A 24,829-nucleotide genomic window follows, 5' to 3' on the forward strand; every position below is an offset into this window, starting at 1 on the left:
CCGTCTCCCTTCCTCTCTGAAATCAATAAAAATCTATTTTAAAAAAATACCATTTTAAAATAACTCTTTAGTTTTAAAGATGACCTTTCTGTTTGTTTCTTTTAGCTTTATTGAAGTATAATTTACAAAAGAAATTGTAAGATATTTAAAGTGTACCTTGTGGTGATATGTACATAAAGACCAGTTTTAGTGATCAAAATTCCTATAGTTTTGATTACATCCTACAGTGAAACAATTTGTTAACTTAGTTACTTTAAAGACTACTTCCTTCCATAAAAGACCATATAAGTAACAAACCCATAAAATGAAAGCAGCTATGGCATGGGTACCAGAGTGGTGCTACAAAAACCTCACCTAACCAGCATTTTCCAGAAAAGCAACATTTTTTAGTATTTTAGTGAATTTTGGTAGATATATTTGCCAATGTCTATATCACAAATGTTCCTGACTCCCTAAATAGAGGACATTAAATATGAAACTCTCCCTTGGGATTGTGGGTCACTGAGCATCAACCCTATGAAACTAGAACATGGTGTGCCCGTTAGAAGTTACTGCGGTGTATGCGCTCTGGATCTGGCACTGAATAATTTCATCCTGTTATGTTCTGTCTTTGCTCTGCAGTTCTCCTGGTGTGCGCTTGTTGTCAGTACTCATGTACCCACCTCTGGCAATAATTTGCTATTAACTGGGAAACAGATGAACAAATTTGCTGAAATTAGCCTAAGAGAAAGAACAAAGAGGCTCTAAGCAAGGGTCTGAGCCTAATCAAGAATTTTAGAGGTATAAAGGCTCTTAATTCTTGTCCAGACATCTCCCAAATCTTCAAACAAATCTCTGTTCATAGACAGAAGGGAAAAAATAAAGCCCAGAGAGGTTAAGCCACTGACTAGCAGCAGAGACAGGTTAGGACTTGACTCCCTGGTCAGAGCCCCCTACAGCCCCTTTAAGCAGGCACCTGAGGGGGTCCCCGAGAAAAGTGAATGAGTTTTGGTGCATGGACGGTGTGACTGGCATCGCGAAGCTCTCTGGGCTTTCTTCCCGATTCCTCATAACTGAAATGAGTCTCTAGATGAGGGGGTGTCAGTCTGGGGAAGGGGGAGGGCAGAGAAGTACCTAAGTCCCCAAATCAAAGCTGTATTTTATGCTATTCCAACTGAAGTCACTATTTATGGAGAATAAACCTCAGCAGCAGCAGCTACCCAGTTGTGAGCCTTGTTTTCTACTTTATGTTGTAACGTTTAGTGAGGCTACGTCGTCTTTCCTGGCAGACTGAGAAGCTCCCCCAGGTCGAGGCCTGTGTCATACCCCCTCTCGTATCCCTTGTGGCACCCTGAAGAGTATTTGGCACATAGTAAGTGCTCAACATTTAGTCATGTGACTTTTGGCAGCGCTGTCAGGAACGGTTTAGGGCTCTGCACAGATGGAGTCTTCTGTTACTCACCATTTGGCCAAACATACTGCTTTGTGGATTTCTTCCCATTTTCCCCCAAAATTCTTGGACACCCACAGGCCATTCTGAAAGATTATAAATGACTTATCAAAATTCCAGCTTTATCCTGTGCAGCTGCTTGTATGACCTTTAATAATTCATATCTAATCATCTGGGACAGTAAACATACACTGACGTTCCATCTGAGCTGCCAGAGCTCCAGAGGTACATGGTTTACAGGGGCCCCGTCGGAGGCTGGGAGGTTCCAAGTAACAAATGCTTAAGAAGTGCCTACTATGTGCCAGGCACTGTTCCAGACGTTGCATTGGGGATACAGAGACGAGTAAGACACACTCCCTGCTCTCAAGGAGCTCACAGTTAACTAGAGGCCCAGATAAGAAGATGTGATACGATGGGTCAGTGTTATGGAAGCATGGTCTCTCGGGTAAGAACAGGGAAAAGAAGAACGTTGCATCAAAGACGGTTTGTGAAGGAGACAGTTGAACTGGGTCTTAAATGATGAGCAGTGTAACCAAAAGAAGGCAAATGGGGAGAGGAGATGTTAGGACTAGCAAAGGCAGGGAGGCGATAAGCATGGTGGTGTGTGCGGGAGCACACGGTTCCCAGGGAGGGGAGGAGCAGCTAACGCAGGAAAGAGGGAGGAGGAACCCTCGGATGACAATGGGAAAGGTGGATTGCAGAGTGTCCAAACCAGAAGCAGGAAAAGCAGTGCATAACAGCCACATTTCACTCATGAAGAGTTAGTGAGGCCCTGCCCCATGGCTGTGAGGAACAGGCTCAGCGAGAATTTAGAAGTTAGTTTCAGAAGAACTGGACTTTTCCTGTAGGGCAGGATGGGTTGTGTATGTGGGTGGGAGGGTGGGTGGGGGCAGTTGATCACTCTGGATTCTGGCTCAGGGACAAGAGGCCCTGTGGGATCTTTAACCAGTACAAGGATTAAGAGAAGAGTATGTCTGAGAGAAGAGCAAAGAGAAGTTGATTTAACTGAGTCTGAGATGCCTGTGGGACATCCAGCTAGAGGTTCCCAGGGGGCAGCAAGACAGGAATCAGAGGCCCCAAGAGGAAGCTATGACCAGACACGGGGACCTGAGAATCTGACACATCACAGTGGCGGTTAAATGGTGGAAGAGATTACTGAGCAGAATGGGCAGCAGTGATTTAAGGGTCAGTTGAAAGGAGTTGAAGAGAGAGACCAAGAAGGAATGGTTAGAACATAGGGAAGAACTAAAGGAAATGATGTCACTGAAGCCAAGCAAGCAGAATTCCCAAAAGGAGGGACTGGCCGAACCTTTCAAATGCAGCAGAGACAGTAAGATGAAGACTGACTGTGTCAGTTGCACTGCGCCCAGATTCGGTGGAGGGGGACAGACATGTCCTGGTACAGCTGGGATTAAATGGTCGAGGCAGAATTTCCCTTCAGTGCTCCCCACCCGCCATTCTTTTTTCTTTTCATTTTCTTCCTCTGATAATTCTCAGCATTTCTAATTTACCTAATTGTACTTAGAAACAGGAAAGGGGCTGATATCACCTCTTTGCGCTTGAGTACAAACTGGCCCATCTTCTCTGCCCCAATTATCTGTACTTCCTTAATTGAAAGTAATTTCAGATATAAAAGCAGGTTGTGCCCAGCTCTTGCTGAGGACAGCCTGTTTCAACCACCTTAAGATAACTTGGTAATGGCAATGGGATGGTCAAAGGGGAGATCGATGGTTCTGTCCACTCCTAAGAGGTCTCTTTGCTCCCTGAAGGGCTTTCAGCTTAAGCTGGTGGAAGGAATTTCCAGGAATTGTTTCTTAAAAGTCTGAAGCATACCCAGCAGGCTAGTTTCCTTCCTCTGGCCTCCTTTGGGCTAAGCTTAACTCTGGCCTTCCTTGAGCCCTACAGCCTTACCTCTGCTCAGATCTGCCCACAGAGCCCAGAGCCAGACCTGTCTTCCAGTGCCCTTTCCCTTCCCTTTGCCACCCCTTTGCTCAGCCACATCTGATAATCCTGTTTCTGTCCCCAGAACCGTCATCATAGCAATGATTCTCAAATTTTAGTGGGCAGGCTCAGCTGGGGAGCTGGTAAAAACCTCGCCACCAAAAGTCACTGATGTACTGTATGGGGTGGGGCCTAGGAATCTGCATTTAAATCAGCTTCTGGAGTTTCTGATGTTGTTGGTCAGTAGACCACACTCTAAGAAATAAGGAGAGTGAGAGAGCCATCTAAATATGCAGTGTAATGGTGATTATCATAGTCGAGCAACGCAGCCACTTTGGTCCTTGGGAAAGGAAAGCTGCACAAGCTCCGCAGGGAATTTCAGGAGAGAGGGAGGGGCACTGGCTTCTGGGAAGAGCACAGGACTGGGGTGGGGTGCAGGGATTTAAGACTCTGGATACTTATAATACATGAGTGTTGAAGACAGAAATCAATATGCTTGATAGACTATGCAACGAACAAAAAAGAAAAATTAGAAAGATGTGGTTTGGCCACAGGAAAGAAACAATGACATCAGGACTGTGACAATCTATGCTTGTCCCTTGCAGAGCAAGGATGATTACATTACACTGTGTTCTAGTTCAGTTTTCCAATAATACACATTTATTCACTTTTAAAAACTGTAATAAAGCTGAGAGGAGAAGATCTGGCTTTGGGTGGTGGGCACACAGTGCAATATAAGACCTTGTAACAGAAACCCACACCTGAACCCTATATGATCATGTTGATCACTGTCACCCCAGTCAATGTAATAAATAAATATTTTAAAAATTGTAATGACAACTAGATATCATACTTATCTGGAATAGATAGTACATGGTAATTGTGCCTTTTACCAAATAGGACAAAACACAAAAAATATATATATTTCATGACATACAAAGTCACCAGAAATCAGTCCAATACTTCATAAAATTATTAGCTAAAGGGGCCTTTCAAGGCTAGATGTTAGAGGATAAAAATGCAAAGGGCAAGACAACTTCTTCAAGGAGACTTACTTCAGTGCTGAGGGCTAAAAGATAATTGGAATTCTGAGGGCTATACATCATCTGAGTCAGAGGATGAAATGGGAGATTGGTCTGAACAAAGTTCTTTGCAAAATCTGACGATCTGAAGATTCTTCCTCCGGGACTTCCTCCAGACACCTCTGCTGTTAAAATCACCTGGTTAGGAAGAAGGCAATTCAGATTCAGGGTGTGACACTATGAAAGCTCAGGAAGTCCTACACCACTTCCACAAGACATCATTAAGAAAATTTCAGTTCCCAAAGTAAGAATTATAAAGACAGATTAGTTGGTGCACCCCACTCCTTAAGTGTTAGTCTTATCAAAAAATATCCTGAATTGAGATGATGTATCATGTCTATGGATGCAAGCCGGTCAGTTTGAGATCAGCCAGTTTGCCAAAGACTAAAATAAAATGTGTGTCTTAGGAATGTACACTGTAATGCTAACCAGCTGCCACCTAAGAGTTTGGGTGCATCGTGGACAGAGGCCAAAAAGGAACCAATCCAGTTCTTTTGTGATCAGTATTAAATTAGGTTTTAATTTTAAAGCACAGTAATAGCAAACTAAATACACTACTGTGTATCTCTGGATCATTCTAACATTAACACCTGAGCACCCAAGTGTGGCATCAAGCACAGCTCTACATGTGCACGAACGAGTCTCACCTTTCCAGAGTTCTCGGGACCAATAGCCATGCCAAATTCAGTCCGAATGAAGGTGTTATTGATGAGATTTGTAATATCCTTAAAGTTCTTTCCATAGTCCTCACTGAGAGGAAGAAAAATAAAGACACATTTAGGATGCAGTGGTCGTGGCCACTGTTGGGTTCCTACCCAGCTTCCATCCCCGTTCTCTGACTTCACTGAGGCACTCCCCGTCCCCTGACAAGTTTCATGCCTCAGGGAAGCTGATGCCATCCCTAGCTCCAGTGTGGACTCGATAAGCCTGAAGTCTACCCCTCACAGGTGCGGGGTCAGGAGTGGGGGAGTGACCCAGACCGAGGCAGTGAGACAAAGGGGGGAACTTAGGCTCTCTTAGGAAACAAATTTCCTTAGCCACCTGATGAAATAAATGGGCTATCTTTCTTTCTAAACCAGTGGCTCTCAACCAGGATGTTTTTGCACAAATACCCTCCAAGCAACCATTCGGTAATGTCTGGAGACATTTTTTATGATCACAAATGCTAGCGGCATCTCATGGGGTGAGGCCAGGGATGCTGCTAACCATCCTGCAATGCACAGGACAGTTCCACAGCATCACAGAATGATCTGGCCCAAATGTCCATAGTGCTCAGACTGAGTCCCCAAAGTGCCGGGTGTTAATGCAAAGCAAAAGGTCGCTATGGGGTCCTGACACCATGAGCACAACCTGAAGATAAAGCCAACATAAGTGGAGCAGCAGCACCTACGACACTGGACTGTGCTGACCCTGAAGCCTGTCCTGCCTCTGCATTTAGTTATGAGTCATTAATTCCCTGACTAAGCTAGTTGGAGCTGGGATCCCTGCTAAATGTAGCTAATGGCCTCCGAACTGATCTATTAATGCAGAGTCCTCATGATAAAGCTGAGTTGAGTAGAAGGAGCCTTCAAGTTCCCCCCAGAGGATGCCATCCCTGGGCACAAGTCTCTACTGCATACAGCACACAAAACGCAGGTAGGGAAACAAACCAACTTAACGCCAGTTCTCAGGTTGTTAGAGATTTTCCCAGAAGTTCATTTCAACAATATCTGTGAGAGGTATTCAATTCCATGTTTAGATTTTGAAAAATACAAGCCTAAGAATCAGTAGCTGTGTAACTGTGACAGGATTAATACTATGTGCCATTCTCTTAAAAAGCAATAGAGAAAAAAGTGGTAGAATGCAAAATCTCAATATTCATGAATGTCCATCAGTGAAGACCACTGTGTATTGCGAATTACTTGCCAAAGATAAATGTGATGTGCAGTGGTCTTCACTGTAGACTGTGATGTAAACGATGGTACAATCTCGACAAACAATCACAGAAGCAGAGAACATGAGAAATGCGAGGGACTGAAGGGAACATCTTGTCCAACTCCCTCATTTCACAGACGAGGAGGTTCAAGGGGAGGCAATTTATCAAAAGCCAACCAGTTAATTAAGGGCGAAATTGAAGCTATAATCCAATTCTCTTAACTCTCAGCTCCAAACTAGGGACAACTTGTAATGATCTGTGAGGAGTTTTTCCCTTACAAACTGCAGTCTTCCTCTGTTTTGCCAGGGCTGTGGCCTAGCAGCACCGATCAGCTAAGAGGAAACTGGAGACACAGGAGGGAATTATCTTGGAGTGTTTGTTTAGGTCCCTGACAGAATGCTAAAGCAAACTACACATGACTTTAAGTTGTCTGAATGACTTCCCATCTCTTAGCAAGCACACACAGAAAATTCCTAGATAAATAAAAGAGGGACCAGGCACCACTTATCCATCAGATTCCTCCATATCTCCCTCCACCCCCTTTTTGGCTTTGAAGTACAAGAAGAGTTCCTATCTTCCTGACGGCAGGCCAGGAGATGTATAAACAATTCCTGCTCCTCAGTGTAAATGTCAGCAGCAGCTCAGACAACCTTCAAAGGGGCTGGCAACAGCTCGATTATCACCACCTTACAGTTCTCCCCTCCTGCCCCATATCCCCCGGGAACCTCCACAAACCTGTTGGCAAGTCTGCTGGCTTTTTAGGAACTTGGCACAACAAGCACATCCCTGCCCTTCAGAAAAAGAAAGTAACATGAACAAAGCAAAAAGTCATCAGCTACAACACTTTGGTACTGTAGCCAGTTAAACAAATGGAGCGCAATGGGTCAACCTGCTGGCACGGAAGGGAGGTTCTGCTGAGGCCACGCTGGGCTCAGGGATATACAGGGCTGGGCAAAAGTAGGTCTCAGTTGAGTATGGGAAGCACTGAGTTTATTCTTGTGTTATTATTTATTAATTACTGTATTATTTTCCATTTGAACAACTGTAAACCTACTTTTGCCCACTCCTGTATTTTAACAAAACCCTTTATTTAAAAGGGTTTTTTTCTATCAGCATACAACATATATCATGAAGAGGAAATCAACAAAACAACTTAAAAAATCTACTTTTCAAATTCCAGATGGTAATTAACAGAGCAATGAGCAGCAGTCAGATGAAAAGTTAACAAAACCCTATGAAACCATCTGCTTTAGAAACCAGTCTTTTTAATAATTCTATATATCAATCCTAATCTCTGCTCTTTCTGGTTACCAAAATAAAGGACCACTTTTGCATATATCTGTGGTATAAACATTAATAAGAGTACAGTGGGGCCTTGACTTACGAGTGTCCCGACTAACGAGTTTGTTTTTTTTGATACGAGCCGTCTCTCGGCCGATTTTTTGCTTTGAGTTGCAAGCTCAAAAAAATTCGGGTTACCAGCCAGCTTCAGATACACCACCGCTAGTTGGCGCAGCAAACGTCACAGTGATTTGACATATGAGTAATTTGAGTTATGAGCTCCGTCACGGAACGAATTAAACTCGTAAGTCAAGGCCCCACTGTATGCACCTGTTTATAACTCAAGAAAATCGTGGCAGAATATAAATATTTTTGGAATAGAACCTAATACCCCCAAAGAACAAGAAAAACCTAGAACTCATTAAAATAAATGAAAAAAAGTAATCATCACATGGACTTCTGGTAAAATGAAGTGTCAACGTTCTTAATGAGATGAAGCACTGGAAATTGGGGTTTTCCAAAAGACTCACATGTTGACACTCAACCCAAACATCCAGAGCCTAGAATTATACCCTTGTTTCTGCACTTTTCATATATAGGAACTTGTGACATCAAGCATTTGACCTGCAGGCATTTAATGAGAAGTAACAGTGAGAGTGTCCTACAATAACTCAGAGAATCCTGCATATTATTTTTCTCAACAATCAAACCAACCCAGATAGCCTTATTTGATCGGCTTTCAAGCCTAACCATTTCTCCATTCCTTTAGTTCATTTTTGCCATGATTAAGTCACTATAAATTGCAACATAAAAACAACAGGCATGACAAAAAACTCTAAAGAAAATAATTATAATTTTGTAGTTTTCACTAATCGGGAAAGTGCAGCTGATTCTCTTATTCTCAGATTGTCTATCTATGACTATGCCTCTTCACTAACATTTCTTTGTAACCCACATCCACACTCGTGGCCCTTCCACAGTGATCTGCAGACATGCGCAGGGTCACCCAGTGCACACGTTCCCAGCTAAGGTCCAACAAGGGGACGAGCTGCCTTCGTATTTCAGCTCTTACACTGTAAATAAGTGTCTTCGTCATGGTCTATTTAGTACCTTGCATTTTGCATTTTTGTGTTTTTTATGGGTGATTTTGCTGTTTAAAATGGCCCCCAAGCATAGTGTTGAAGTGCTATTCAGAGCCTCTGAGCACAAGGCGGCTTTGATGTCCTTTCGAAGAAAATATGCTAGTTAGATAAGCTTCTTTCAGACATGAGTTGGTTGTGAGCTCAATGTTAATGAATCAGCAATATATACTAGGCCGGCTGGTATGGCTCAGCAGTTGAGCATCGACCCAGAACCAAGAGGTCACCGGTGCGATTCCCAGTCAGGGCACATGCCCAGGTTGTGAGCTCAATCCCCAGTAGGGGGTGTGCAGGAGGCAGCCAATCAGTTATTCTCTCTTATCATTGACTAGAGGCCTGGTGCACAAATTTGTGCATGGGTGGGGTCCTGCTGGCCCACCCCCCGATCGGGGGAGGGGGCGGAGGAGGGGCCATGGGTGGTTGGCCAGCCAGCCCTGCCCCCTGGTCAAACTCCCAATTGAGGGGACAATTTGCATATTAGTCTTTTATTATATAGGAAGGATGTTTCTCTCTCTCTCCCCCTCCCCCTTCCTCTCTGAATCAATAAAAATATTTTTTAAAAAACCCACAAACAATATGTATAGTAATAAGAAACACACATAAAACAAAGTGATGTGCTGATCAATTGATGAAAGTTAATGTTGTGATCAGAGGTTTTTAAGAACCTACCCCAGAATTTTTCTCTAGGAACAATGGTTCAGGATTCACTAACCAGTATTCATGGGAACTATGGAGAACATAACGATTGTGAAGAGTGAGAATTGACTGCATTGAGATTTCCAGCTAAAAGATCAGTTAGGGAGAATACAGCTTATTAAAATGTGCCAAAGGACATAGAACTAAAATCAGTGACAGGCAAAACTGGCAGATTTTCAATCCACAGGTAAACTGAATTCCCAATTATACTTCAGTCTCTTTTTTCACCCCAGCTGTCTGAGCAGTGAAAGCTGAACCCAGCACATCACTGAAAAAGCTGTCATACAAGATGCCCGGGAGGAGCTGGTTTACTCTACTTTCCTTCAATATCTGTTGTATACCTTTAAGGTATCCTTTTTAAAAAAACTCTCAGTAACCTGAAAAACTTACATCAACTATGGAATAAACTTCAATGTGAAATCTTTTAGAGATCCTCTTATTAATTTCCAAAATTTGAACAACTCTCAATAGGAAAAAAAAGTCGCAAATAAAATGGCCCAGTAGTTTTAGTAACTAGGTACAGGATTCTGGTGTCGAATAATGCGTACATGTGCTTCACTAAGTTGATCTCACAGTGAAAAGTTATACTTAAGGGACCATAGAACAAAAAGGTACAAAACATCTCCTATAGCCTTAAACAAAATTATCATCCTAACTAGGTGGCCTGTTCCCTTTTAAAGTTAGTATCTGCAAAGTGAGAGGCAAATCTACTTTATAATCTATTAATATTCCTTAGCAGGGAATCGAAATTTATACCATTTAAACATAAGTCCTTTAAATTGAAGACATTAACATACTATTTGTTTTAACCTAATCATGAATGCCTGGGAACTTTAGTTATTATTTCCCAAACCTTTCAACAATTCTTTTTCACACCCTAAAGGTCAAAGTCTATGAACTCAGCATGAGTAACAGAGACAGCTTCCTGCTATTCTCTGGAGCTTCCGTGCGGCACAGCTCAGAGCAGGTGGCATGTGACCAGCTGCCTTTATTTGAGTCTCAAATAAACCTTTGGCCACATGTGAGTTAGTGGAGGGAGATAACCCAATAAATAGTCTAATCATTAAAGCTGTGAGAAACCAGAGTTTTCAGAGTGGATTCAACAGGCTTTTACTTTATTTCTCACTTGGGCAACCTCAGCATAGTCATTCTGATCAAACTGCTCCCTCCTTTCCCGTGTCTGAAGGAACATGTGCCTCTTGGCTGGCGTGTTCAATGACATGAGTCACATCAGGCCAGGCCAGATGGAGACTGGCATATTTACAGTTTCCACCTAACCTCTGGAAGACCTTTCCCTTCACAGCAGGGAGGAAAGAATTCATATTCAAAATGACCTCGTAGAAACAAACAACCAAACTGCTGCGTGCCCTGCACAAACAGCACCTCCCTGTGAATGTGATTCTATACCAGACACAGAGGACTGCTCTCCAGGTCGAGTGTGTGCTAGGGTTTCTCACAGGCCAGACAGATTCATGGTGAAAAGGGCTGAGTCAGATGGTGTTTAAACCATTTGGTTTTTGTTTGGGGCAGTCTTAAAGTAAGCACAATACTGAAAAGCAAAAGGATGGGGAAAAGTCATGAAAACACATTGCCCTCCCTATGGGTTTGACTGGTCACCCACTTAAACAGCAATGTAGAGAATTCAGAAGACAAGCATTAAAGTGGCTAAAGCAACAAGTACAGGAGACAGTTCAACCTGGGGAAGTTGAGAAGCTTAGTAAACAGCCTTCAAAACATCTAGGGTCGCCCTGGCCGGTTTAGCTTCGTGGTTAGAGTGTCAGCCCACACGTGTCTCTCTCACATCGATGTTTTCTCTCTCTCTCTCTCTCGCTCCCTCTTTCCTCGCTCTCTTCTACTCTCTCTAAAGACCAATGGAAATCCTCAGGTGAGGATTAAAAAACAAACAAAAAAAAACATCTAGGGGTCAATAAGAGGTTTTCATTTGCTACTAAAAAATGAAGTGGAAATTAGCATTCTCTTGACACATATATGTGTCATATTTATCACAACAGCATTAGTAATAGTGAAAAATTAGCTGCAACCTAAGTGTCCAAGAGAATAATGACTTAGTAAATTCCGTCAATCTAACAAAAATGATGGGTAACTAGCAGAGGGGATATGAAAAATATCATTGTGTGAGCATCAATCAGAGTGGATATGGGTCATGGCACTTGCATGTTGGCAGGGGTGTGCGTGCATCTCCAGAAGCCATGGAGGCACTGGGGGCAGACAAGCACTTTTTACCAACAGGCACAGAAGGCTTTGAATTCATTTTAACAACTGGCACAGCAATATCAGTACAGTCTGGCTATGTGCCCTCGCTGGCTGCTGGCATGGCAGCAGCTAACCTCCCCAAGTTCTTACTCCAGCCCAGGCACTGCAAAGCATAAGTCACAACAGCTCTGAGGTGGCCACTGTTATCATCTTTCTTCTACAGATGACAAAAAGACTCTGGGAGGCGAAGTAACTTGCTCAAGCTCATTCTGCTTGCAAATGATAGTGCTGAGATTCAATGCCAGGGCTATTTGTCACCAAAACCTGGCAACTTTACACTGTATCATGTTGCTTCCCCAAACTATGTAGCCATATGATATAACATTCAAGGGGAAAATCAAGATAAATTGTACATAAGTTAAGATTACACTTGACGTTAGGGTGAAATTTTTCCTTTAAAATTTCCAAATGTTATATAATATATTGCTTTTTTAAAAAAAACCCACATGATTTTAATTGATTTTAGAGAAAGAGGAAGGGAGAGATAGAGAGATAGAAACATCATCAATGAGAGAAAAACACTGATCGGCTGCCTCCTGCATGCCCCCCTATTGGGGATCAAGCCCACAACCGGGGCATGTGCCCTGACCAGGAATCAAACCAGTGGCCTCTTGGTTCATAGGTCAATGCTCAACCACTGAGCAACACCAGCCAGGCTATAATACACTAGTTATTATGAAAGATAATTTGCCAAGAAAAACTATCATAAGGAAAAATTTTATGACAATAAGGTTTCTTAAACATTGGAAAGAGTTATGAAGTTACAATTTTTTATACATTTTTTTCCTCCCCAAACAGGATATTTTTCATCTGTCTGAAATAGTTCAATTACTATTCTAATTGAATAAACAAAATCACCTATAAATTATAGCCCTTTCTAGCACTATGATTCTATTATACAGTCAATCCTTATAAAAAATTATCAGTTTAAAAACTAAAGAGAAGCCAAGGCATTCATTCATTCAATTAGTATGGACTGCCTGCCTACTACTACATATCAGTCATTTGGCTAGTTGCTGAGAACTCCAAGTTAGTCAAGAACCTTGGCTTTGTGGAGCTTACAGCGATTCCAAAATGGCAATTCCTTCTTAGCCTATTTTTAAGTCAACATCACTGTGTTGAAGGGCCGCGAACACTGGCTCCAGTCTCAGAATCAGCAATCAAGATTACACCTACTGGAGAAGGGGCCATCTCAGAAATTCACCAAAGGCTCACTTGTATCTGGGCCCCTGAGAGAGTACGATGGCTGCTGGGAAATCCGTTGGCCTTGAGAAGAGTTTCTATGTTATCTGCTAGGATGCCATATTTTTTGGGGGGTCACTTGGGGGAAAATGAGATGGGCACAAATGATTGAGAAGACTATCAGCAACTTCTGAGAGTTAGCTGGTCTTGCATCTTACAGTTAAGGAAAAGAGCCTGCTATTTAACCAAGCTGTACCTTTGAGAAGACACATGTAAAACTTGGTAACTGTCACAGTATGGTTCCAGAACATACACTGCCACCATCGTTACCAGTGTAAACACTATAAGGCACTTTGGTAGGTCTGACCTGAGAACCTCCTTCTGATCTAGAAACAATCTAGATAAACTGGGGCTCAGAGGATTAGATAAACATATTTACTTGGAAGGTACAAAGTGTTACATAAATACATTTACTTGGAAGGTATAGTGAGGATTGTTACTTCAGAGATATAAAAACCATTCTATGCTTATAATAAGTAGAAAGACTGTTGAACTCCATGCTACCTTCCCAAAAATAAATATCCATTTAAATTAATAAAACACACACCCCTACACACTCTCCATCTGCCTTTACTGCTTTCCTATTTAGTCAGGTCAACCTAAGCTTCTTAGAACTAGATTCCTTTTCATATTTCTTCAGGTTAAGTAAATATTAAGTGTGCTGAATGTGACAGTTTGTTGAAAATTTAAGATGGCTGAAAGATCTTTTTAATCAACTGTTAGACTCCATCATGCCTAGAAAAGTGGGGAACTTACATTCACAATGTATTCAGTCAGTGCCCCAACCATATGCATCTCACCTTCGATATAGCTTGGACTGTCCAAAAGTCATAATTACCAGTGGTACATGGAAGGTAGTCAAGACTAGAATGATCTGGAGAGAGATAAAAGCACAGTTAAAAAGGAAGATAGTCCAATCACATGCTTGCCTGTGATGGTATTAAATCAACATCTGAAAGACTGACAAGAGCCCGGCTTTTCAGTAGCCTATATCCGTGGTCGGCAAACTTCGGCTTGCGAGCCACACGCGACTCTTTGGCCCCTTGAGTGTGGCTCTTCCACAAAATACCGACTTCTGCGCATGGCCCACGAAGTTTCAATCGCACTGTACGTGCGCACCCGCACGTGGTATTTTGTGGAAGAGTCACACTCAAGGGGCCAAAGAGCCACATGTGGCTCGCGAGCTGCAGTTTGCCGACCACTGGCCTATACTGTAGTAAGTCAGAAAACCAAGAAGTTACTAAGGCTTGCAGTGACTCAAGGTCTCAACTCTTGGTTGAGACGGTCCTGTTGCCCACACTTGAAGCAGTGAGGCAGAGCTAATCAACTACCCATTACAATAAAGGAAGGATTTAACTATTTTGTATCCATCTATATAATAAAAGCCAGCAACTGTTACAGTGGAACAACCAGAACAACTGGTTGCTATGACGCACACTGACCATCAGGGGACAGACGCTCAATGCAGGAGCTACCCCCTGGTGGTCAGTGTGCTCTCAAAGGGGGAGCGCCACTCAGCCAGGGCCTAAGCCATCAATGGGACATCCCCAAGGGCTCCCGGACTGTGGGAGGGCTCAGGCCAGGCTGAGGGGAACTCCACCCCCATGCACGAATTTTGTGCACGGGGCCTCTAGTATTAGTATAAGATATTCTCAGGCAAGAATCAGCTCCCTTTCTGTGTACAGGAGGCTAGAGCACTATGGGTGCTCAAAAGTCACTGTGTCACATATTTCCCTCCTTTTCTCCTCCCTGCTATCAGTTCTCCATGAAATTAATTTCTTAAATATTTTTCTAGATAAAAATATGCACAAGGACAAATTCTGACAGATTAGTACAAGAGGGAGTCTCAATTGGCCATGTAACAAGAAATCTTGCGATACCAACTATCTTAAATAAATGGATAAATCATGGAAATTAGAGCACAACTCAAATTTTAGAAGAAACTGAGACATGCTTAAAGACATTCTACCAGAAGTTTAAAAATCAATTAAGATAATTAATTTATAACTTGCTCTTCAGCTCCAATATTTCTTTGGATTCCTGACACAGCCATCGTGTGCCTCAATGCTATGATGCATACATTCATGGAATACCAGAGGGGAGGGTATGAACTGTGGCCCTGCCCTTGTTCAGGCAGGATAATAAGAGAGCAGCTAACACCAAGCCCTGAGTCAAGATCTGGGGCCGATGCATCCCAAGTGCACCCTCCTACTGGGAGACGGGCTCCACATTGGAGAATAAGGAGCTGACAGACGCTCCTTCCACTCTCCCAATCCTGGCAGCACCTCCTTTGTTGTAGGAAAAGGGACACAGATGGAACTAAACAGCCATGAGCCCATGGGCGCCACAGTCCTTCAACACTAACTGTGGGAAAATGCATTTTGGAGGAAAAATGCCAAGATGTGCGATGCGCAGGTTTCAGCTTCCACACTGGTCTTCCCATGTGTTGTGAGGCTCACTTCTCAGCATACAGCACACGCTTCCCTCTTTCTTCTTGCTCATCTTGATGCCAAGCAGCCACCAAGGACTCAAAAGGTGTCTATCTTCCCATTATGGAAGAGGGTGGTTACAGGATGTTTCCCATTCTAAAGCAAAACCAACCCAACCACAGTTTCCTGAGTTTGTCCTGGAAACATGTATTTCTGTGTCTGAGGTTGGAAACAGTTTCAGAAAATAACAACACTTAGTGCTTAAACTCCCCACATCTACATGTTCTTCTTGCTTAGTTGAATTCACAGCCTCAAAATATTACTTACCCCAGTGCTATCTCCAACCCAAGACAAGGATACTGAGCCACTGAGATCATCAAATACATGCTGTAAGGGGGAAAAAAAGAAATTCATTTACAAATGACATCTTTCCTTCAGTCTTTGACTCCCTTAAATAATTCAGAACACTATTACTTTCAAAGTAATTAAATTCATAATTATAAGGGGACTTGGATTCCCTGAACAAAATTTGCAGGACAGGATTTAACTACTTAACTTAAATTACAAATAACTTAGAGATTTTAATTCTGAGATATGCTTAAAGACATTCTACCAGAAGTTTAAAAATTAATTATACAAAGTAAGCCAAGCAGATGAGCTTTCTTCACTGCACCAGATGGGGAGATGGGATAATCTCATTGCTTTCTCCAACAGAACTAAATATAAATATGTAGAAAGTATTCTTAGGATGCTTTAAAACAAGGGATCACAGCCCACACTGACAGCTATAACTGTAACCCAATCAGCATAACCAATTTTTCTAGGCAGCCTTCACAGTACAGGTGCATGGTTAATAACTAGATTCCTTTTGCTCCTAGACTCTCTCAAAATGACAAGGTTCTGAGAAGCGAGAGCAAATGCCCTTCTTTCACATTTAAAATAGTGGTTGATAATGATAATAGTAGTAATAATAGTAGATATTAGTAGATAATGATAATAGATAGATAGTAGTAATTATCTAGTAGTAGATAATAATAGTAAATGATAACAATAATAATAATAATAATAATAGAACCTTAATAGAGTTGTGGTAAGAGTGAGGAGACAAAAAAAAAAGGAGAGCTGGTGTAGTGTATCCAAAATATGGTAAACATATTAAAATGCAGTTATATTTTTTTTGTTAATCCTCACCTGAGGATATTTTTCCATTGATTTTTAGAGAGAGTAGAAGGGAGGGAAGGAAGGAGGGGGGGTGGAGAGAGAGAGAGAGCAAGAGAGAGAGAGAAAGATCAATGTGAGAAAGACATATTAATTGGTTGCCTCCTGCATGTACCCTGACCAGGGCCCGGGACTGAACCTGCAACCCAGATACATGCCCTTGACTGAGAATTGAACCCGACACCCTTTGGTGCTCGAGCCACACTAACCAGGGCTAAAACGCAGTATTAGTAATCATTGTAGGTGCTTTTGGGTTTTGGTTTTCAAATACTTTCTTTCTCTACTTAGAAAATAATATATATCCATTACAGAAAATGTAGACAAAAGGGAGGTATAATGAATATAAATCTTTCATAATCCTATCACACAAAGACATTCAAGGCTAACACTATGTTTATAATCTTCTAGTCTCTATTGTTGTTGTTCTAGCTAATGAAGAAATAATTTCAAAAAGGCCGCACTGGCACTTGGTAAAAATATTCAACCACACAGAAATGTATACAGAAAAAGTGAAGACCCTTCCTCTTCGTCTGCCACGTGCCCCACCACCCAAGCCCCACTCCCCAGAGGGGTTAACAGTTTAGTATATATTTCTACTGTGTTGACAATTCTGCTTTCCTCCTATGAAGACATATATCTTAAGATTTTTAAAACCTTAAACATGCCCTGCCTTTCCAAACATTAAGGAGCGGTTCCTTAGAAGCAGAGGCTATAACTTTATACTTTTTGGTGTTCCCTGTACCTACCACGGCACTTTGCACACTCAATAAGCATTTGTTGAAATGGTTCTACATCCTTCCCAAACCACAGACTCAATCTCAAAATAGCACATGTCTGTAAATGGTGGATGGCAGTCTCTGGGCCACTCAAGCTGCCAATCTCAACAGAGACGTCTGAAGAAACAGAACTCAAAACACTGTTTTGCTTATCTTCTCATTTTCTTTGGTGGTCTTCCTGAACGGGCCTCTGAATTCACCTCTGCTATTTCCCCTCCGGACTGGAAGTACATTTGAGGTCAGCAGAATCTCTTGTACAGTCTCTGTAAGTGGCACAATCAGTGCCGCACAGAGGGCTTGCTCAGTGAATCCTGGTTAACTCTCAAACGCTCGGGCAGAGCTTCTCACAGCCTCTGCAGGACAGAAAGGCTATTCATGCTCACACACTGGCCAAGCATCTGCGGAAAAGCAGGGCTGCTGGAGACATCTGGAACCAGCAGCGTAAAAATGGACACAGCACTGTGTCTTGCAAGATACTCCGCACATAGCAAGATGGCATATTCTTTTGAGTGAGGATAGGGTTTGAAATCACATCAATGAGCTCCTTGAGGGGAAGTAGAAAGATCCAGAGCTACCACAAGCACCAGATAGACCACCCGGCTAACAGTCACCTAAACAGAGGCTCTCTCTCCAAGGAAGGCTCAGGTCACAGCAGCTGACCAGGAGAAAAGACAAATCCACCATTGGAGTCCTGCTGTCTTGCTCAGGCAACGACATGGCTCGTCTTGAGCCAATCAGGGCCCGCAACTCTCGCCTTTGAGATCCAGTCAATGTACAGTGGTATTACTCCCATCTCCTGCTGTCCAATCCCAGAGGGGAAAGATTCTTAGATGTTACTAGCAACCTGAGCTTCTCCTAAACAACTCAAAGGACAGCTGGCCTCATTCATCATCCGAAGAGTCCCTTTGGAAAAGTAGGCCAGATTTATCTATAATAATAAAAGAGTAATATGCAAATCGACCAAAAGTCCGAACAGCAGAACGACCTTCCAGACGACCACGCTATGACACCCACTGGCACCAGGCCAGCCAAGGTGGGTGCAATGCAATTGGTCGGGGGCCTGGCCATTGCCCCATGATCGCCCTGCAGAAGGAGGCCCAGGCCACTGGCTGGTGGGGCCATCGATCAATCAGGGGGCTCCACAATCACCCCAAAGAGGGAGGCCCAGGCTACCCGGCAGTGGTGCTGTGGGGGGGTGGGCGGAGCCTCCCTTTGCTCCCTTTGGGGTGATCTATCACGGGGCTCCCGGACTGTGAGAGGGCACAAGCTGGGCTGAGGGACCCCCCCCCCTCCAGTGCACAAATTTCATGCACTGGGCCTCTAGTTAACTATAATTGTGGTCTTCTGCTACTCTTTTTATTTTTAAAAATATATTTTATTGATTTTTTACAGAGAGGAAGGGAGAGGGATAGAGAGTTAGAAACATCGATGAGAGAGAAACATCAATCAGCTGCCTCCTGCACACCTCCTACTGGGGATGTGCCCGCAACCAAGGTACATGCCCTTGACCAGAATCGAACCTGGGACCTTTCAGTCCGCAGGCCGACGCTCTATCCACTGAGCCAAACCGGTTAGGGCTCTTCTGCTACTCTTAACCCTTTCTCCCTTCCCATCCCAATAGCCAATTACATTTTACTTTAGAAAATAAACAAACTCATTGAAAAAGCTCATCCATCTACAGCAAATGCAGCTAATTTTTTATATTTCGGTCTTTAACATTCTTATGGTGAAAGTAAAAGGAAAAAAAAAGAAATAAGATTTGACAACAGACCAAAACTCAGGTAGAGAGAAAAGGTCATATGGAGAGGAGACAAATCCAGGAGAGTCAGGGGACCAAGAGCACAGATACAATTGTATGCCATCCATGGGAGGGTTACAGGTGTCCAGAAAAGAGTAAACACTGCTGGTCATGGTTAGGGGACAGAATTCACAAGTGTCAGCACAAGGCCATCAATTCTAATGTGATATCATTTATCATATTTAACATACTATACATGTCACTCTACATTGTGATGGCATCATAGATATTTCAAAATATGTATTACTTTTAATTATAGCAATAAGAACATTGTCTGCCTCCCTCACTAGACCTGAGGAACATCTGGTACAGGGACCAAGCCTATTCACTTTAGCAAAAATATATAATATAGCACATAAAAGGCATTCAATAAAAATGAAATTCATTTTCTTTAAGAATTACTTGTGAAGCTCTGAAAAGGAGGAGGATGAAAAGATAAGGCCAGACCCACTTAATTTCCCCAGGACAAAAACGAGTCTAAATATGAAAAGTTCTATTCTGAGGAGACTTCTGCTTCTGACCAAGAGAGACCAGCAGGGATCAGATTAACCTTCCCACCGGAAACAACTGAAAACACAAACTATATGAAACCATCATTTTCAACACCCTGGACTTCGAGGCAACCAAGTACAATAATCCCTGACAGACAAAAGACAAAACAAGGGCCTGCCTCTGCCCTAGGTTACTGTCTGGAGAGTGTCCAGGGCACAGTGCCGGGAAGGGGAGGGCCCAGATGTCCCCTCAGCTGAAGAAACGAGCTGGTGGTCTGGGGAGGACATGGAGGCTATAGCCACCATCAACTGTAGTTCCCACCAACTCCATCCACACAGTCAGAAATTGGTAAAGATGCCCCGGACGCACCGAAGTGTTGAGAGGCACTGGCCGCGAGTGGACTACATACTAGTATATGAGTAAGAAGAATAAAGGTCTGCCTGCACCCCGAGGTTTAAGCAGGGATTACAGAGGTTGGAGCAGCAAGATGGCGGGTCGAAGGCAGTTGTGCAGGAAGCACAGACATAAAGACATATGTAAGGATTTGGAAAATTTTCAAAGAGTAACATAAACTATATTAGCATTGCCAACTAGTGAAGTGCTGAGTGTACAGTAGATGCTATTAAGTACTTGCTAAATAAGAATTTCAAATCAGGATAAACAAAGTTAAGGTGGAAACCAAAGGGAAATAAAAATATAGAAAAATGTGTGTGAGGAAAAAAGTACTTCTGTTTGAAATACCCAAGAAAGCTGGGACGAGGCCACAGGATCACTGACTCAAACGGGTATGGTTTCCAGTGGTATGTACAATTGAACATAATCACCCAATAAGTTATGGTTCAATTGTTCTAATCAAGGCAAAGTAAGAGGAATAAAAGAAATATGAGCAAAGGACAAAGCTTATGGCTCCAGAGAACTGAAAAGCAATATAATCTCTCCAGGAAGAGAAAACCTCAAATGTCCAACACAATATAACCAATGAGTATCCTATACTATTAAAACCCAGAGCATATAAAATATTGCATGCATATAAGATTAACCAATGGACACAAGACACGGGGCGGGGGGGGGCGGGGGGTAGGGGCCGGGAGAATGTCAAGGGGGGGAAAAAAGGAGACATATGTAATACTAATACTCTTTGTAATACTTTAAGAAATAAAAATTATTAAAATAATAAAAAACAAAACAAAACAAAACAAAACAAAAAAAACCCAGAGCATATAAAATATGTTAAAATACTGACCATATAAGAACATTTAGGAGTCAAGTCCAGCCCACAGAAGGCAGAGTGAATGTCTACCTCAAGCACTGTTACAAAATGATGTTATGTGTTAGCTGTCTGTACACATGACAAGCAGAATGGAGAAGGTGGGGGAGGTTTGCAGCATGTTTTATTTCTGGGGAACAATAGCTGTGTTGCAAAAGGGACAGATTATTTAGCATAAAGAGAACATGATCTGACCACTACATATTGCTAAACAGTCAGTCAAATGTATGTTCTAAAAGCAGGTCAAAATTTTAAAAAAAGCCGAAACCGGTTTGGCTCAGTGGATAGAGCAGGGGTGGGCAAACTTTTTGACTCGAGGGCCACAATGGATTCTTAAACTGGACCGGAGGGCCGGAACAAAAGCATGGATGGAGTGTTTGTGTGAACTAATATAAATTCAAAGTAAACATCATTACATAAAAGGGTATGGTCTTTTTTTTTTTTTAGTTTTATTCATTTCCCGCGGGCCGTAGTTTCCCCACAGCTGGGATAGAGCGTCGGCCTGCGGACTGAAGGGTCCCGGGTTCGATACCAGTAAAGAGCATGTACCTGTGTTGCGGGCACATCCCTAGTAGGAGATGTGCAGGAGGCGGCTGATTGATGTTTCTCTCTCATCGATGTTTCTAACTCTCTCTATCTCTCTCCCTTCCTCTCTGTAAAAAATCAATAAAATATATTTAAAAAAAAAAAACAAAACAAAAAACATACACACACGAGTAAATATGCTGTTTGTGTGAGTCACAAGCCAAGAGCCAGTACTCAGAGGGGCCACATGGTAAATACGTAATTTACATTACTTAATCACATCCTAGGGTAGGAACCTCAGAAACCAGGAAGTTGAAGACCAGCTATGTAAAATGTCACCTGATCTATCAGGAAACTTGCCACATCTACAGAGATTGATTAATCCCCAGTTACTGGCACAGGAAGACAAGCCAAAGTCCGAGACTGGGTGAGGTTTCTTTTTAGTGTATGACAACAGCTTTCAACCCATTTCATCTCATGGCACACATAAACTAATTACTAAAATTCTGCAGCACACCAAAAAAAAAAAAAAAAAGAAAAAAAAAAAAGAATATTTTTTGCCAATCTGACCAAAAAAAAAAAGTGTAATTTTGATTCATTCACACCGAGTGGCTATTGCTTGCGTTGGCTGTTGACTTTTTTTTTTTTATCTGGAAAAGAGGGCAGTGCCCCTGACTAAATAGTCAGGTATTGAATATTTTTAAAATTCTTGCTGCACACCTCAGCACACCAGTTCAAAATCGCTGGTGTATGATAAAGCTGACAGTGCAAGTTAGTGGTCAAACAGCTGGGAAAAACTAGCTATTTGGAAAAAATATATAAAGATGGATTCCTAACTCTCTTCTTATCCCCATTCCCAAAGAGATTCCACACAGGACAAAGATTTAAATATAAAAAGTTAAATAATGAAAATCCTCCTCCCTCCTGTCTACACTCTCTAGAAATCAATGGAAAAAATACCCTTGGGTGAGGATTTTAAAAATAATAAAAGTATATAATCTATTACTTTTAAAAAGGGATAAATGAAAGGCTGCTATAAGAAGTACTCATTGACCGTGTCAGTTTATTCTTCTGTTACACTGGCTAACAGTTACAGACTGGCTCGGAGAGCCCCTACTACCCAGCCACACTAACACCAGTGGTCTTGATTTAATTTAGGGCACACATCCCAACATCATTATTCGCTGACACACTGTTCACAGTCTTTTTTTCATCACCTGTTGAACAGTGATTTCTAGTGTCCCAGATGGCACGGACAGCCATTTACTGCCCCCAGTAGGGGAGCTCTGGGCAGCAGGGAGTCACTGGCGGACATTTATAACCAAACTGGTTTTCGGGGAGTCATTATATTAGAAAGTAGGGGGACAGCTTGTACTGCCTCCTCTGAAATAAGGCCACCTTGACAGCTACTGCAAGACTCACCCACGAGTTTACTGCCTATCATTTCAAAGCCTAAAACACTACATTCTTCATGGAAATAACTTTGCCTTCAGATCTAATTAAACCTGAAGCCTCATTAAATTACTGTTACTATAGCTTGGAGAACTTAAAGTTGGTCCCGAGAGTCACTGTAGCTTGGAAAAAACTAGGTAATGAGAAACTTCTGCCTATCTTTAGTTACACACCTGATCAAAAGTAAAACACAGAGAACTGCCTCCCACACACCCGAGCCGGCTCAGTGTCACATGGCAGGCCCAGTTTAAAAGACACAGGGAGCAAGCAAAAGAAGCCATCAACAAAATGCAAAGACAACCCACTGAATGGGAGAACATATTCACCGATGACACATCTGATTAGGGGTTACTATCCAAAATATATGAAGAACTTACACAATTCAACACCAAGAAGACAAACAACCCAATTTAAAAATGGGCAAAGGAACTGAATAGACACATCTCCAAAAATGATATACAGAGGGCCAACAGACATATGAAAAGATGCTCAATGTCACTAATCATCAGAGAGATGCAAATTAAAACTACAATGAGATATCACCTCACACCTGCAGAATGGCTACCAGCAATAAATCAACAGACAAGGGGAACCCTTGTGCACTGTTGGTGGCAATGCAGACCGATGCAGCCACTGTGGAAAACAGTATGGAGTTACCTCAAAAATTTAAAAATGGATCTGCCTTTTGACCCAGCGATCCCACTTTTGGGAATATATCCAAAGAAACCCGAAACACTAATTCAGACAACAGTATGGTGATAGCCAGGGGGAAGGAGGGTGGAAAGAGGTGAAAAAGGAAAAAGGGGGATAAATGGAGATGGAAACAAACTTTACTTTGGGCAATGGGTGCACAACACAGTATGGAGATGATATTTCGTTGAGTGACATACTTGAAACCTACATGATTTTGTTAACTAATGTCACCCCAATAAACTCAATTAAAAAAAAAAGACACACGCAGACGACCAACCATCTTGTCATCGGGAACAACCTCTCGGGCAAGTAAATGAGGGAGTGCATGCAATGATGGCATCCCTCACACACACTCCTACTTTCAACAAATACATGGCACAAGGTGGTGTCTACCATGTGCCAGACCCTACTTGGGGTGCTGGGGAAACAGTGATCTTACACTTTCTGTGCTCATGGAGCTTTCAACATGCTTCTTACAGAAGTCTAAAAATAAAGCCTAAGCATGCTAGACATTTAATCCACAGAAGACAGCCTGTCCCATGAAAATAAAGTGACAAAGGGGTGTGGTGTTAAAGCCTAGTGCAGTGACTAACTGGTTGGGGAAGCAGGCACAAATCCTTTTCTCTCTTGGGAATCCATTTTCTCTGGTATGAAACTGAATTATGCTCCTTCACTCACCGGAATAATAAGAATCAAATGAAATAACATACAAAGATAAGGCGTTGGTGTCCCCTCCCCCCCCCAAAGAATGGGAACTTAAGATTTAGGCTTCCCAACCCTAACAGGGAACACAGGGGTGGACAGGGCACAGTGACGTACAAGAGAGGCCTGGAGCAGGACCTGGATGATGCTCTGACCAGAGTACCGTTCTGCTAAGTGTGGCACTGCTAGGGTCATAAAAATGAGCCAAAAACAAGATCGCAAATGTTCAGTTCTCAGGGAGACTATTCTTAGAAATGAAAAGGCTAAACATAAACTCTTATTCAAGTTTTCAAACGTATTCAGTTATTCAGACTTGTCTGCAAGGCAGGATGATACAGAGGTGAGCACTGGGCTAGCAGGGGATCTGAATTTTACTTCCAGCTGTGCCTCAAGCCTGGTGAACTTGAGCAGCTTAACCTTACTTCACCACCAAGGCGAGGGGAGGCTGGAATGACAACATTTCTAGTCCCTATAAGCT

At 42.4% G+C, this 24,829-nt stretch overlaps 1 protein-coding gene across 2 annotated transcripts in view; it reads right to left on the minus strand.

The window, feature by feature from the left end:
* Positions 1-24,829, minus strand: part of SORT1 (sortilin 1) — a 58,315-nt gene that overhangs the window by 23,163 nt on the left and 10,323 nt on the right. For both annotated transcript variants that reach the window (XM_070396841.1, XM_070396840.1), the window contains exons 2-6: positions 15,756-15,815; positions 13,800-13,873; positions 5,100-5,202; positions 4,426-4,590; positions 1,442-1,515 (exon numbers count right to left, since the gene is read on the minus strand). In XM_070396841.1, the coding sequence (XP_070252942.1) occupies positions 1,442-1,515; positions 4,426-4,590; positions 5,100-5,202; positions 13,800-13,873; positions 15,756-15,815 (476 nt within the window). The remainder of the gene's footprint in view (positions 1-1,441; positions 1,516-4,425; positions 4,591-5,099; positions 5,203-13,799; positions 13,874-15,755; positions 15,816-24,829) is intronic.

This window comes from Myotis yumanensis, unplaced genomic scaffold (genome assembly GCF_028538775.1).
Source record: "Myotis yumanensis isolate MYYU_CA2020_CCGP unplaced genomic scaffold, mMyoYum1.0.hap1 SCAF_17, whole genome shotgun sequence".
Taxonomy (NCBI): Eukaryota; Metazoa; Chordata; class Mammalia; order Chiroptera; family Vespertilionidae; genus Myotis; species Myotis yumanensis.